Source organism: Sturnira hondurensis, unplaced genomic scaffold (assembly GCF_014824575.4).
Source record: "Sturnira hondurensis isolate 20B ecotype Veracruz unplaced genomic scaffold, ASM1482457v3 Scaffold0005252, whole genome shotgun sequence".
Classification (NCBI taxonomy): domain Eukaryota; kingdom Metazoa; phylum Chordata; class Mammalia; order Chiroptera; family Phyllostomidae; genus Sturnira; species Sturnira hondurensis.
This window is the reverse complement of record NW_028077883.1, coordinates 6,494,316-6,511,111: the sequence shown is the minus strand read 5'-3', so window position 1 is coordinate 6,511,111 and position 16,796 is coordinate 6,494,316. Positions and strand designations below refer to the sequence as shown.

At 37.7% G+C, this 16,796-nt stretch overlaps 1 protein-coding gene and 1 non-coding gene across 2 annotated transcripts; one reads left to right on the top strand and one right to left on the bottom strand.

The window, feature by feature from the left end:
• Window positions 1–3,951: 3,951 nt before the first annotated feature.
• On the bottom strand, window positions 3,952–16,248 carry PDK4 (pyruvate dehydrogenase kinase 4). Its single transcript, XM_037046448.1, has 11 exons — window positions 15,571–16,248; window positions 14,309–14,450; window positions 13,139–13,210; window positions 12,804–12,988; window positions 12,545–12,631; window positions 12,028–12,105; window positions 10,180–10,256; window positions 8,298–8,396; window positions 7,997–8,107; window positions 7,601–7,714; window positions 3,952–6,203 (listed from the first exon to the last, which is right to left on the bottom strand). Exons 1-11 carry the CDS (start codon window positions 15,698–15,700, stop codon window positions 6,060–6,062), a joined length of 1,239 nt encoding a protein of 412 aa, XP_036902343.1. The 5' UTR covers window positions 15,701–16,248; the 3' UTR covers window positions 3,952–6,059.
• On the top strand, window positions 14,566–14,671 carry LOC118987376 (U6 spliceosomal RNA). The gene has a single exon (XR_005066551.1). It is a non-coding gene; the product is annotated as a U6 spliceosomal RNA (small nuclear RNA).
• Window positions 16,249–16,796: the final 548 nt, after the last annotated feature.

Here is a 16,796-nt window from a genome sequence, read left to right as displayed (position 1 = left end):
CCCCACATACTTTCTTCATGGTCTTCCCATTTTCCTCACATCAATTGTTCTCTTGCCCCGGCTGATGTGGCTCAGGGGGTTGAGTGCTGGCCTGTGAACCGAAAGGTTGCCAGTTCGATTCCCAGTCAGGGCACATGCCTGGGTTGCAGACCGGATCTTCAGTCGGGGGTGTGAAAAAGGCAACCCATCAATGTATCTCTCACAATCAATGTTTTTCTCCCTTTCTTTCTCTCTCCCTTCCCCTCTCTCTAAAAATAAACAAATAAATAAAATCTTTCAAAGAAATTGTCCTCTTTCCACCTATTATTCCCTTTAGCCTGACATCACCTTCTCTTCTTTAAATTTCTGTAGCCATTAATGATAGTGCATTTGCCAAGGTATGTATATTAGAAATTATGGCATCTCCTCTATTGTAATTTGACCTGTTGTTAGAATCTTTGGTCAACTTCTCACGTGTTTGTTTCTTTTTAACACTTCAGTAGAACTGTAAACCCAGTGAAGGCAAAGACCTAGTTTTAATCCTAAAATAAAATGTTTAATTTAGTTTGTATGTAAATGTTATAGTCATGATCCATCTGGAAATAAATATGGATCTTTCCCAGACTGAGAAGAAATGATGAAGGTCATTAAAAATACTATTAAGATGATTTGCTTTGGTTTTAGATAATCAGCTCACTTAGAAATTGTCCCATTGTTATCCTCTGTCTTTTTTTTTTAACTCATCAAAGATACATTCATCGAGAAATACTGCTCAATGTCTACTCTACATGCAACAGGCTTAGCATCATGGTTTTACATAGGTATGTGTGATTCATGGTCCTGGATTGTAGGGAACCCAAAATCTTGTTGGGTTTCTGGATTTTACATCTCTGTAACATTTAATTAGCAACCTTAGGAATTGTGTGGTAGATACTGAAATGGTCCTGACCATGTGAGAGTTTAAAGGAAGAAGTGGGGAGAGAGAGAGAGCACTTTGAACTTGGATGCTTTGTCTATGAAGGTGGAATTTGAGTTGAGTCTATAAGGTTGAGCATAATTTAAAAAAAAAACAGAGAGAAGAGGAAGAACATTTTACACTGGCATAGTTACAATGAGCAAAAGGAAATATGTTTGTCCCGTACCTAGAAGAATATATACTGAACAGTTCCATAATGAAAGATGTAAGCTGTAAGGTTGGTCATGTAGGTTGGATTGTAGATAAGTATAAATATCAAATTCTTAGGCTCTGGGAAACCAGTAAAGAATTCTGAGCTTGATAGTGGTATTATAAGAAGCCTAGTTTGAACTGAGAAGAGATTGGAGGCTGGGTATTCAGTAAAAAATCATTAGAAAATACAGATTAAAAAGCCTTAGCACTGGAAGTGACTTCCTTAAACAGCTAGGTGTCATTCTGGTAGAAGAGAAAACTGGAGCTCAAATAGGTAAAGAGAATTGCCTATGAACGTGGTATAAAGTTTTTCTTTGTTTTCAAATATTTATTTTATTTTCAGACCACAAATTTATAATTAAAAAATTTTGTTAACCTTAAAATAAATTTAAAAGATTGAGTTAAGGGCAGCACAATCAGATATCAAACTATATTTTTGTACTAGAAACACATTAAAGGCATAATTTTAATGAAATTGATTTAAAAATTCAAGACTTTGCCATTCATAGGCTATTTGTCTTAGGTATTAAAGCATCCTTTTACATTTATGGAAAACAATATGCTAATAAATAATTCCTAGCTATATTGCATTATTTGACAACCAGTCCTGTATTATTTTCAATACATTAAATGGTAGCGGTAAACATGAAAATAATGTCTTATAATTCATTGACAAATTATTTGTCGCTGGATTTATCATTAAGACATCTCACATCATTTAATAGATTCAACATGTTTTCAAAGGTTACTGATATTTCTGTTGTTTTTCAGTGGCTTTTAATGTTTATTTGCACTTGGGTAGGAACTGAAAAATCAAATTAAAAGACAGTTGCTCTTTCTCTTTAAGCTGCCATGAAATATGGATACTAATAGTTTTTATCTAGTCCAAGGTGAACAAGAAGAGAGTGTAGTTATAAAATCTGACACACCAGCCCATTTGCTCAAGAAATTTTCTTCTACTAACTTTTACCTATTATTTAATTTATTTTGAAATATGTGATAATTTCCAGTGGCCAAAGGCCACCAATGGAAAGCAGCATTAAAAAAAGATGTTACGATTTAACTTTTGAAAAAAGGATTAGTTTAGAAAAGTATTCCAGAGTTTCTATAATGTTGTAAAACTTCTTGTATAGCATTTAAACTTATAAAATTTGATGTGCATTTATTTAACATATGGTTCTAATCTGCCCTTAAATGTAAGGAGGCTGTTCTATTGGCAGAAGTTTATTTATGTGTTTATTCAGGTATTTACCCAGGGAATGTTAATTGAAAGCCCAAATAACTGTGATGTAAGGTAAAAAGTGAAAAATTTAAAAGGATATGTACGGGTAGAATGTTAACTGAGATAGTATCCCTCTGCTCTAAATATTCCTGGTTATGAGTGTAGGGACTTTTTACATAAGCTTCTGTGAAATTATGACAGTCCCTCAGTTCTTTCACCAGGACAGACCAAAGGGACCTGAAGATTTCAGATGCATTTGCACTGTGGGTACATTTGAAGTGTAAGGACTTTATGTGAAAATATAGTAAGAGAATATGTAAAGAAATTACCAAGGTCAATGCCCAAGCAACTTACTTGTTCCCAAAGATTTCTCTCTCTCTCTTTGCCTTTGCACATGTCATTGTGGCTAAGGTCAAATGCTCCAACCATTTCTAACCAAACTTGAAATTTAGAAGAAACAGTAGAGTTTCAATGGCTATTCATTCTACTTTGTTGGACTTGAAAATTGGTATCTCTGAGGGTGAGTACCCACATTGAGTGTGTCAGAAAGATATTTGTGTGAAAAAATGGGGCATGGTGAGAGGGTATCTTACAGTTTTTGTGGAAATGTGAATGCACAAATTCCCTACCTCCCAAGCAGCTTCAAATTTACAACTAAATCCACTGTGTGTATAAGTGCTTGCCTGTGAGTTTGCCTATGCGCATGCGCTTCCTGTAGACACCGTGAATAGAGTGTCCCTGATGAAGGGCATTAGCGTAGGTTCTTTAAGATCTAAAGTCATGGTTGGTGGCATTTTTTACTCAAACATGATTATTCTGACAAGGTTTTGATTTAAGTAGCAAATTTATTCCACTAATTTTATTTTATTCTAATTTCCCCTTCCTTCTTTCCTCCTTCCCTCTCTTTCTCCCTCCCTCCCTCTTTTCCATCCTTTCTCTTTCTTCTGTTCTTTTTTTCTTTGCAAAATTTTACCATTAAGGGCATTATGGAAGTGGGAAAAACTTGTTGACTTAAGACAGAATAGGATTAAATTAGTGACAGTGTGAAGATAGAAAAGATAAAACATTCTGTCACTTAATTTAGTAATTTGTATCCTATTTCTACCTTATGTGTTACTTGGGGGACACACAAGAAAGCAATAAAAAATGATTAGAAATTTCTGGACTGCTATAAAATACTTATCTTTTGTTTAAAAATTCAGATTTTAAGGCCCTGGCTGGTGTAGCTCAGTGGATTGAGCACAGGCTTGAGAACCAGACGATTGCGGTTCGATTCCCAGTCAGTGCACATGCCGGGGTTGCAGGCCAGTTCCCAGCAGGGGACTCATGAGAGGCAACCATACATTGATATATCTACATTGATATTTCTCTTCCTTTCTCCTTCCCTTCTCCTCTAAAGATAAATAAATAAAATCCTTGAAAAATTAAGATTTTAAGTTTGTTTCAATATTTCTAAAAGGCTATTTCCAATATGTTGATAAATTAGGCTTGAATGTAAAGTGAGGAAAACTTTTACCTAAAATTCTTCTTAGTACTTTGCCATTAATTCAAGGAAAAAACTTTAAAAGACGATGCTTATTACTATAATAAAAATATTTATTATCAAAATTGTCACATTTCTCTGGACATAGCCTAAAGACAAAAATACAATTTATACATTAATAATTTAAGTGGGTCTGAACATGTAGTATCTATTCAGTAAAACCCTAAATCTCTCGCATAAATTTTACAAATACCAGTGTAGCCTATTTCTATTTTATAGAACTACATTTACACAGCTGATAGTTACCAGGATACCAACATTTCTTTTTCTCTAGTGTTTTCATGATAGTTCACAGTGGGCTAATTAATCAACTGCACTAAATCTTTGGTAAATACAAGTACTTACACACAAAAATGTTTACATTTTAGAAAAAATGGAAATTCATATAACCAATCAAATTGTTTTGTGTAATCAATAAAATGCATACACTAGAATCCTATCATCAATCAAAGTCACTATCCAGGACTTCTGATGATAACGTCTGAAACTCACAACATAGTTGGGGCTTGTATGGCCACTCCCAGAAGTACCACAAACAACACCAGGCCATGACAATATTAAACACAAATGTTAAGTTCAACACATAGACAGTACTGATTATTTTCCAATGCAGAAAAGTCTAGTTTTTTCCATAACCCAGTTTAAACATTCATTTGACTCATGAGTTTAGTATCTCATTGCAACCTATTATCTTGCAGAGTGAGAAAGCCGTTTAAAGAAGTCATACTGTTTTGAAAAACACCAATTCATCCTCTTGCCAATAATTTGTCCATGAAAATATGAATCATTTCTTGAAATAATTTGTGAAAATATAGCAAAATGCCCTTCCTTCCTCCCTTCTTTCCTTTTCTTCATCCTTCCTTCTTTCCTCCTTCCTTCCTTCTTTAGTCTTTTCATTTCTTCTCTAAGAGTAATGTACAAGACCACCCAGTCAGCCTGCATATTATACCTGAACTCCCCACAGTTCCATACGCAGTTCAGCTTTCATTTACTAACTATCAATTCCCATGATTCGCCGACAAAAACATCCTGGCATGAAATCCTCTTACTTCCAGGCTGCTTGTTAAAAATACTCCAAGAAGTATTTAAATACTAATGTCCTTGAGTCATTTGATAATTAAGTTTTTTTCTACAGACACATTAATGCTGGAGTGTAGAGAGTATAATTAAATATATCAAAACCACATTTTTTTAAATGTAGAAAATCGGTGTCTTTGGATTACCACCACCCCAGGGTGGAGAGCAGCCCTTCTTTCCAAGCTAGGTTCTGAATGCATGACTTTTTCCCCCTAACTTCAGTTTTTTCAGGCCACTGTTTCATTTATTTAAAAAATAAAAACAAGATGAGAGATATTTTTGTTACCACTTTGGCAATTCTTCTCACCCTCCAACTGTCAACATTCTGAACTCAGTGCATATTTTAAAATTCACCCAAGACTAGGCACCTTGCATAAATGTTCATTTACTATATGATGTATGAACAGGGAAAGCAGCATAATAAAGGCCTTGTATTTCTCAGAAAAGGCTTTCCTCTAAGTTTTTGCATAGGCTCAATGCCTTGGCCAAAACTTTGAATAAAATGTTTTGACTCATTGGTCATTCAAAGCGAATGTTATTTTAGTCACCCAGTGTTTCCTCCCTAGAGCACATAGATATATACGAAATGCATTTATATACATTTCTGGTCACAGAGTGTAAAATAAGCCCTACTCCTATGAAAGGCAGGAAAATACTGGCATAACTGACACGATGTTCAATAAATACTAATATGATGTCAACCGGAAGTCTAAGACATAAGTCCATTGAAACCGATAGCTTCTATCTTCACTTTGCTCCCTTTCCCACTCCTCCCGATAAAGAGATGAAAAGCCGAGGCTTCTATCTTCTTTGGGGTTTGATATAAACTCACGCGTTATTCTATGTTGAAAGAATAAAGAGCTGGCCATCTGTTAACTCCTGTCGTCCCGCTCTGTGCTCTGCTGGGTCACAGACACGAGCTTTGTGCCTCTCCCCTTCAGTGTTCTGGTGAAGGAGGTTTTGTTGCCCTCATTTGTTTTGGACGGAAGAAGCGTTCACATGCAAACGGTCAGAAAGCGGCACCGGTACAGACCCACTTTGATCCCTTCAAGTGTCCCAAGTGTCCATCTTCACACAGCCACTTTCTCCTTCCCCAGGTTCTTTGGTTCCCTGCTTGGGATACACCAGTCGTCAGCCTCAGTGATCATCTGATAATGTTTGAAGGCTGATTTGTTAAAGACTGGGAGTTTTTCTATGGACTCAGAAGACAAGGCCTAAAAGGAGAGTGAGGAAAGAAGTCAAACCAAAGAAATTACTCATGGTGTAATTTGTACTTGATTTTTTCAAAATAAATTCAGAGGTAAGTAGTCAACGACTCAAATACACTGTTTTATTTTTTTAAATACACTATTTTAATTAGTTTAGTAATAAGAGTTCACTAGAGCAGACAGTCTGTTAGGCACTGTATAAAAGAAAACTAAAAAAAATATTATCTCTACTTTATAGGGAATAAAATAGTATATATACAATTTAGGGAATATAGTTCGTGTCCAATATTCACACATGTACCTTGTTTAGACATTACTGATATGATAGAGTTAAAAAGCAAAACTATTCTTTCCAACCAAAACCTTTTAATCTATGATAAAAGAGTCTTAATCTGATACTATTAGTCCATTAAATCTTATACTACAAATCTATAATCTATTAATCTTTCCCAATACTTTGAAGACTTTGGCTTATTTAAGAAATGAATGCATTAATTATTTCAGATGGTCAAGAACCACTTGGCAAACAACTTCCTGGGACAGAATGGGGACCTAGAAGCTTAATGTTTAGTTGCTAATATCTGTAAATATACTTTCAGTTGAAATACAGGGTCCAGCAGAAGTAATGGCTGCTTGAGTGTGGTTGGTAAGGTAATAAAATGGGTATAACAATTTACAGTTCTAATTTGAACATTTCTCCTAAAATGTCATATGGTGTGCTTCAGTGTGATATTGTTATGTTACAGAATTACATGCTTATGATTTTGCAATAAAAGATTTTGCAATAAAATAGGGGCATTATTTCTACCAGACCCTGTAGTTGGCAAATGATAAGCAAAATCGAGAAAGTGACCTTGACAAATAAACCGAGGCTTTATAAGAAATAGAAAACACATGCAGGAAGTTTTACAGTTTAAACAGAAACACCCGGTACCCCGCTGACACCTTGTGAGCAGTCAGCTTCCGTTTCTTTGAATTTCTAAGGTCAGCCTAACATCTCGAATAACTTGATATCAGTTATTTTTTTAGGCTGGAGCATTATTAGCATCTTTTTTTCACAGTCTAAGTAAAACCAAAGTACAGCTCTTTTCACAAATGCCAGAGGAGTTGCCTTAAAGCAATTCACAGGGGCATGTCCTCCCTCTGAAACAGAAGTGCTTCTTGGGCAACAGTTTTGCTTCACTTGATGCAGGTAGCCTAGCTCCACCTCCTTGTTTGTCAGTTACCACATCAAATATTAAAGAGTGTATCTACACACACCACACAGGAAATGGAATTACTTGTAGTCATTATTTGCGAGAACTCAGTCTGCGGTTTTCATTGTGGGCCATAGTACTCGGGACGGTAAAAGAAGCAATCTTTTCAGAAATGTGATTTTTTTTCCTACTGAGTCTAAAGTATACCTTTAAGTAGATGATAGCATCTGTTCCATATCCTGATGAAGAGTAGAGATGCAGATCTCCTTGAAAGTACTTGGCATAGAGACGGGAAATCGGCAAGCCGTAACCAAAACCGGCCTAGAGAGAAAAGATCAGTTATTGGTAAAGAGGTAGCTGTGATCACTGGAATACAAAACGTAGAAGGGAGCCGTTGTCCTGCCGGACGCTGACGTCCTAGAACCTAGATAAAGATCTCCTGCTTCCAATCAGCGATCCCTGGAATTGTTTCACTCTTTTCAGCCTGCTGTAGCATTCTTTCTTATATCCCTCTGCCCAATTTAAATGGATTAACTTGCCTAAATACTTCCTCGTCATCTGAGCTCTACCTTTAGAACAAGGTGGCGGGGATGAGCTTCTTACCAAAGGCGCGTTCCGGGCGTTGTCCATCACGGGCGTTGGTGCGGTGGAGTAAGTGTAACTGAAGAGGCGGTCGATGATCCTCAAGGGCACACCTCCGCCTCTGTCTGAAATCTTAAACCAACAAAAGAGGCGTGAGAGCTACACATTAAAAACAATGTGCATTTGTCTCTGTAAAAACATCTTGCTGTCATTGGAAAGTCACCTACTATACACCTTTGAGCTATTGCTCAAAGCAGACAGACTACTGTTGGTGACTTTTTAATTCTCCCAAGAGAGACTGACAAGAGTAGAGAATCGCTACCTTAATTGTGAGATCTTCCTTCCCCAGGACCACGGTCACCTCAACTGGTGTGAGGGAAGGACAGTTTTCCTGGTGTTCGACTGTTGCCCTCATTGCGTTCTAGAGAAAACAGGACCAGAAGGAATTCAATGGCAGAAGAATGAGGGATGATAGATATCTGTTTTTTTAATGTATAAAATAAAACAGTACAGAGAATTATTCAGAGTTCCTATTTCTCTAAGGTTAGCAGTTAAAACAGCTCTGTAAATAGCCATTTGTGAATATGTCATATGGGATGTGTAACAAAAAATATTTATTTTACCATGTAATAAAGCTCCTGGGAGTAATGTCTAATAGAAAAACCATTCTGCTAGTTGTCAGGTTCTTATTTGTCAGCTTAATTTAAACATACACATGTTTTTTTATCAGCCATTTCCTGGCTCTCTATTTTCTGTCTTTCCATTACATTTTACATCCAAACACCGAATACTATCACATAACAAATGAACAGTGAATCACTGAACCACTTTATTAGTTTTTAGAAAATTTGTTGGGAAAAAGTTGTTACCATTGAAAAGGATAGTAAATAATTCTAATTTAAATTTCAATTTGCATGTGATTATCACTTTAACTTTTGCCAGTGATATCAATATAAAATCGATGAGTTGGACCATTCAGTTTAAAAGTAAATCAAATCAACAAAAAAAGCATCATTTGTCCTTTCACAGGGAAGAAACTCAAGTTTTCAGACAACTGGATGAGTCTTAAACAACAGATAGAGTTTTGGTTTATTTCACTTCTTTTTTCTCTCTAACCTTCCAGCAAATTATCTGCTTTCTGGTTTCTATTTAATATTATGTTCAAATCATTAGCTCGAGTCAAGTAAAATAGACCACATATTTATAGTATAATCAATACCTCATTGTACTAACATTAAGAATAAATTAGGAAACAGTAACTCCTGAGGAGAGTTATATCAGAATTAGAAGTAAATTTCACTTTTTTAGGCTTCCTCCTCCCGAGTCCAGATGACTCTTGGAAGCATCACGAAGCTTTTGGTGTTTTTCTGTCTTTTGGTGGAAATAGAGTCATAGTTTGGTCTTAGAACATGGGGCAGGGTCTGATTTGAGCACCTGGCTACCCCAGACCTGTAACATCTGTGTCCTCTGAGCTTCTTAGAAATGCGTATTCTCAGACCCAGGGAATCAAACTGCCAGGGACAGAGCCTGAAGATTCGCATTTGCACATCCCTCTGGGTGACACTAGGGGGCCTGGAAGTTTGAGAAGCACTGCCCTCTGGTCTTGCCACGGAAAGGACACTGTGGATCAACAGCAACACCTGTGAGCTTACTAGAAATTCAGTAGTTCAGGCCCCACGCCGGATCCACTGACTCAGTATCTGCATTTTAACGAAACCACCAGGTGACTCATGTACACACTGAAGTCGTTCGCAAAAGGAACAGACTGTCCTCTGAGCACATTCTAGACTCGGGTTGCAATCCTGCCACTGACAGGAATTCTGGACCTGAACCTCTGCATTTGGATTTGGACCAGTCTGTGGGGGTGGAAGAAATAAGACCTCATTCCCTGAAGTCTTCACCCCATGAACTTTCTTAATGAATGCACGAATGAATAGTCCTTTGTTGGACACCTGAACAAATAATGGGAATAGGAAGCTCCGAGACACCATGATTCATGCTGTGCACTCTCGAATGCATGTCGATGCTACAATGAACTCGATGTACCCTTTCAACCATTAACTGTATCTTCCTTTTAGGTGCAAGGAAGCTCACTTAGCAGAAGACAGTGAGGCTCCTGTGTAGTCAGAAATGATAAAGGAACTTAAAATGCAACCAGTGAATTTTTAATAAAAAAGAACTGCAATCATGGTGAAGCATCATACCTTAAATAGTTCAAAGAGCATATGGTGAAGGTGAGAAGGAACATATACAATGTGAATTGGTTGTTCTGGAGATTTTGCTGGGAGAAAAAAATGAAACTCATTAGAATTAGTAAACAAATACTTCATTAAAATAAATATCCATATCTATTTGACCAAGAGTTTAGACTTAAACAGGATTGGCATACTCCCATCCTCCTCACTCCGAAATCCTACCCTAGAACCTTCCCTTTTAAGCAGAAAACACAACTGGCTTATTTTCAACATGCTTTTACAGTGGCCACCTAATACTCTACGATGAGTTTTTGCATTTCTCTACAAATGTATGAAGCAGATGAAGTGTGTGACAAGGGTGCTATAAATTAGATTACATGCATGATTTTTCTATTTTCCAAACTTTTGTACTGGACAGTATCATTGTAAGAGAGAAGAAAAAAATGAATGTGCCTATATAGGGTAACATCAAAAATAAAGCTAGCTATAATTTTCATATTTGGAAATAGAAGTAACACATAGAAAACTACATGAAAATAACATGCCTGATTGTTCTTGATTTTTATCAATCAAATATCAAATCTTATAAACTAAATATGCTCAAATTTCACCAAGAGGCTAAGGAAAACAGGGAAATAAAATCTCCTAATACTGTTTGAAAAGAAAAAGAAGAGAATTATTCTCTGATTTGCCAGGCCTTGGCAAAGCTCGAATCAGAAAACACTAGGACTGGCTCAATTCGTTCTTTATTTTATCAAACAGTACAAGCAGTTTATCTAAAGTTATGTTACAATTTTGTTTAGAGATGTTTTCAATCTTTATTTGTAGTTTTTAGTTTAGCAGTCAATTACATTTGCATATCCCCCACCCATAAGTTAGGCTACTCATAATTTGAACAACTTAGTCTTCACTCTCACCACCAATGAACATTGTTCATGTACAACTATTACTTGAAAAAGATGTTTACTTTGAATTGAAAAGACAATGTTATTCCAATTTAAGTATGCTGTCATGCTTTTCGAAGCAGCTATGGGATAGGATAAAAACAGTGCCTCGAATTCCTCATATAATCATTTCAGTAATGAAGGAAGACTATCTTTTCAGGTACCCTTCAGTTGAAGCTACTAAATAAAGTATGCTTTGTTTCCAAAACTGGTTTATATTTATAGCACATTAAATATAATTTTGGTGAGAATATTTAACGTGAGAGCTACCTTCTTAAATATTTAAGTGTACAATGTAGTATTGCTAAACACAATGCTGTCCAGAAGATTTCTAGAAGTTACTCATCTTGCGTACGTAGAATTTTATACCCATTGAATAGTGACTTCTCACCACCCCCTCCTCCCAGCCTCTAGTGACCATTGTTCTGCCCTCTGCTTCTTTGAGTCTGACTTATTTTAAACACGTCATGTAAGCAAGGATCATTCAGCGTTTGTCCTCCTGTGACTGGCTTATTTCTTATAGTGCAACTCAAAGTACTTTTGTTTCCAGATCTGATGAGTAACCTCTTTCTGAGGATATGTCCACTACCAAGTGGCTCCTCCTACTTTTGACTCCTCTCCACCCTAGTCTGCAGTAAGCAATCTTTCTTCAATCTAGGATATTGGAACTAGATTTTTACTCTATATACCAAACTGTTCTTTATGACTCATCACTAGCAACTGAATATGCTCAGTTGGAACTTTCCGGTTGAGATGAAAAGAATCTGGGTTTTCAAAATTAAAAAGTGTACAAACTAGGCACATTCAAAAGGGAAAATTGGAACACGGAAGTTGCTCTGTAGTTATACTATCAATCACAGTGGGAGAACACGGACTTTTACACAGACTAAAATATATTTTATTCACGGCTTACCATTCACTTGCGTGAGCTTTAACTCTGGAGATGTTAAATAATACTGATCACAAAGCATCCTTGAACTTTCAAAGGCATCTGAAATAGAAGGTTTTTCCCCAGATGATGAAATGAATTTGTGCCAAGTAAAATTTTTAAGTGATCTTCAGTACATACACTACTCTTAAGCTAAAATGTGCATTAGAATATAAGTTTATGTATATGGAAAATACCTTTTAAGTATTTTATTGAAGAAAGCATTATGACAGTGTTTCAGTTATAGCAATAGGAATATGCACACATCAGAGATCAAATACTATATAAGAATATGACACATTAACCTGATGTTTAGATTTTTTATAACATTATAAATGCATGTTTAGACCCCTGATCTTCAAAAACAAAAGACTTTCATGACAGTATTCATAAAAATATAAAGGGAAAACTCTGAGTATGAATTCATTTATGGAGTCATCGCAACTGTATGTCAACCACATAGTATAGTATACATTTTCAATAAGGGAAATGAAGAACTTACCTTGAATCACTGCTACCACATCACAGTTGGGGTCAATGCTTCCAATGTGACTTGGGTTTCTTGTCTCCGAGTCACTAAATAAAAGAACTGTTGGAACATAAATATGAACATATTTATGTAATATTATATAAAAATCAGGATAATAATGATTAGAACTACCACTGACCAAAAAAGGGCGACCCACCAAATAGTCTAGTTAGAAGGTAGATTATAGCCTACACCCATCTCCATATGTCGTGATTATGATAAACTAACTTACTGTGCTGGTTCATTAGCATCCGGGTAGAAATACGGTTCATGTAAAATCGATCCAAGAAATACTGAAGATTTTGGTTGGTGACTGGGTCAACCGTGCAGCCGTCTTTATATTCTATGACTCCTTGCGCCATTGTAGGGACTACATTATGATTTCTATTTCGAACTTTGATGAGAGTATCTACAAAACTAAGCCAAAAACATTGGCATTTAGTGAAGGTTCAAGTAAGGTTCGTGCACTTCTATTTCTTAGATTATAAGTGTGCATATCATTTATTATGGGAGTGTGTCTGGAAATAGTCAAAGTTTTAGACACTTAATCTAATGCACAGAACTTACTCTGATAATGTTTTCTGGTCTTCTGGGTTTCTCTCATGGAACTCCACCAAATCCATCAAGCTCTGGATGTACCTGTAAAGTGACAGGTGTGCTTTAAGTTTTTTCATTGACCAGTGAGATACAAGTGGCTGAAAATAGTATCTTTTTCAAAATGATTTGAAAAAGAGAAAGTACTATGCTTAAAATTAAAACTCCAAGACATTTGGAAAACAATATCTCAAAAGAAAAGGTACAACTTTAGTCCTTAACTTCCTAAATTAAATTTTTTATTCCTTTAACTACTCCAGATCTGTTTTCTGTTTTGTTTGGAAAATGTATTTTTAATAGCAAAAGCCCTTAAAAGTAACATTTTAAGAAAACTTTCATATTTTTTCCTAATCCATTCACAGGTGAATAGAAGTCTTGAAAGCAATGCATACTATGGATTGAATATGTATTTCAGATTGTAATTGTTTAATGGGTATATAATGCATATATTTCTTGAATCAATGAACAAAAAACTATGCAGTCAGTGGATTAAAGTGAGGCGCTGGTGCCAACCTGCCTCAGTGTCTATCCTGGCTCTAGCCTCTGAAGATCTGCTCCTTTGGATTATCCGTGCTCTCTAAGCCTCAGTCCCCTTATTTATAAAGCGAGATGATTATAACTGACAGAGTACTGGCTGTGTGCTACAGTAAGAGATGGGGGAATTGAGGCAAAGAGAATTTAAGACACTTTCCAAGCATTCCACAACTACGAAGAGGCAGAAGCAGGATGTGAACCCAGAGCCTGCTGTTAACTGGTTTGTAATGAAAAGATGAGGCCCTCTACGAATAGCAGTCATTCATATCTATTTCTAGGATAGGATTCCTTTTACAACATGAAGCTGTCTTTTATTATTTGAAATACAAAGCAAATTGTAACTGTCAAATATAGTTTTCATATTTCCCCTAGAAATACAAATTATATTGTGAAAGAATCTCCTTTTTCAGGATAAAATGTCACTTTCTAGTTTTATAACTGCCCTTATCATAACTTAACTTTAAATTAATAAAATTGTTTTACCTATTTCACAAGTATTTACTATTCAAATCACCTGTTTTCCAACTGTGATACTAATATATTGTAAGAATTCAAACTCAGATCACTGTCTTACAACTAGACACTGTTTCAGAATGGTTCACTACTTACCAGCTTTTAACTAACTGCACTGAAGAGGTATTTATTAATGGATCAGGAAGGATATCAATTTCCTTCAGGATATTGGCAAGCCTCACAGGCAATTCTTGTCTCAAAAATGCAAAAGAAGTTCTTTCACATGCGTTTTCCGAACCTGCAATAATTAACGTTTATTTACTATTGGGAAACCAGTGTGTCTAAATGATGTGTTCGAATAGCACTAACTACCCAATATTAAACACGCGCATCTATCATAAAACCATTGCTCGGTGCTCGTTTCCGCAGCACACATTCTAAAAACTGGAACCATAGAGAGGATTAGCACGGCCCCTGCACAAGGATGACACGCAAATTCGTGAAGCGCTCCACACTTTAAAAAATAAATAAAATAAAATAAAGTCATTTTCACCCTCAGTTGGTTTACAGTTTATAGATAATTCAGAAGGATCATCTTGTCTTTTTCTTTTTTTAAGTTACCAATATGGGAATTGTTGCTGCTGCTGTTGTTTTTTAAAGAGGGTTCACTTCCACGAAGTCAGATGACCCCTACAGCTCTTCATAGGCATGAGAGAAGGCAGGGTGGGGTCAAGGCCACAGTGTGGAGCGTTCCAGTTATAAAACTGGAGCAGGAGATCAGAGGGCGGGGTGGAAGTTGTGATGTTTCCAGATTACCAATAAATAAATAATATCACACTTATATCCTTGAAATTTTCCTTGTAAGGTCGTTGTGGAAAGTCTGTAAATATTTTTGGCAGTTTTGCAAATATTTTTAAAAACTTTAATGGTAGAGAAGCAAAGAAATTTGTCAGGAATACAGAGCTGTATCCTGTGAAGGGTGGCTGAGAGCTAAAAACATCAATTAATTTTAGGCTACTTTATAAAGTTAGGAATCTTTCCTAAGAAATCCTGCGCGGCGAAGGGATCAAGTTTCTCATTCATTGTTAAATGCCAACAGAAAGCAAAAGTATTTTGACGGATGCTTTGGACAGAAAGAGGAGCTCAAACCGTCCAGCATCAGCGGAGCCGCAAGTGGCCTCTACCTGTAGACAAAAACTGTCAGTTTTTCTTCTGTTTGTAGAGGAAAAACTTGTACAAACTTGCGGATGTAGAAGGCAAGGTGAGCTGGTGGTCGATGATCTAGGCTTCAGCAGAAAGTCCGACCCCAGTTCTTTTTAAACAAAGAGGCCAGCTCTCCCTGCACCGGGACTTAAAGTTAAGGCAGCTCCCCAACCCCAACCCCAACGCCCCCGCCGGGACCCTCGGTCCTCACTCACCAAAGTCCAGCAGCTGCTTCATGGACAGCGGGGACGGGCTGTAGCGCGAGAAATGCTCGACCTCGCGGGGGACCAGGCTAGCGCCGCTCAGCGAGCGGGCGCTGCGCATCACGAAGCGGGCCGCCTTCATCTTGATGCCCACAGGACCTGGCCGGGGCTGGCTTGCGGGCGTAGGTTGCCAGGGACCGAGTCAGCGACAGAGGAGAGGGCGGGTCACGTCCCGGCGAGCAGCGCAGGTGTGCTGATGGGCTGGTGCACCTCTGTCTGGGCTTAGAGTAGGGGGAGTTACGGAGCAGAGGAGTCCGTCGGCGAGTCAGAAGGAGCAGTGAGTCCAAGGAGCAGCAAGTGTCTTGAGACTCCAGTGCTCGCCTAGCCACTGCCGGCCGTCTCCTGCGGTTTTATTCGTTTCCCCCGCGCCCTCCCGCCAACTCCAACGGGGAGGAGTCACTGGGAATTGGAGACGCGTCCCAAGCCTGGGACCAGGCCAATCCACTCAGAGAAAGAACTTTGGGCCCCGATCCCTGGCGGTAGTCACGACAGAGTGTGCTGGCGCAGGTGCAAGAGGCTGTGAGGGTTAAGGGGGTAGGAGGAAGCCTAAGTGGGCATCTGAAAGTAGGTAGTCTCGAGATCAGCCACTTGGGACACGGCGCTGGATCGCGTGGGCAGAGGGCCAGCCTAGACTCGTCCTTGTTGTCAAGTGCAAGGCTGTCTCAATGTCACACGTTCCTGGCCAGAAACTATTTCCAAGAATCTGGGCTCCGGGAGCTCATTGGTCCTTGGCTCAGAGCGGGCTTTTACAGTAGCCAGTCAGCTGCGTTCAAAAGTATGGATTTCTCTGCCATTGGACAGCCAGAAGAACAAACAGCCTGAAGAGTTTTTCCAGCAAGCAAACAGTACGCATCAGAAACTGGAAGGAAGTACCTTTTTGGCTGAGATTTGAGGAGCTGCCCAAAATACATTAACTTTTTCCTGTCAGTAAAAGGCCACCAATTTGCTTCTTTCTATTGGGTTTACTTCTGTTAATTGAAAACAAAATTAGAAAGGATCCGTTTGTCAGTTTGACCCACCTTTTTTTCTTTCATCAAGAATTTGTTGGCTCTGTCCCACTGCATAAAATGTCCTTAATCCAGATCTTGGCCTAAGAGATTCCTTTCTAGCCTTAAATGCCCAGCTCAAACTAGACTCTGCAAGAGATTTTTCCTGATTGCTTCTCTCCCTGCTCTTCC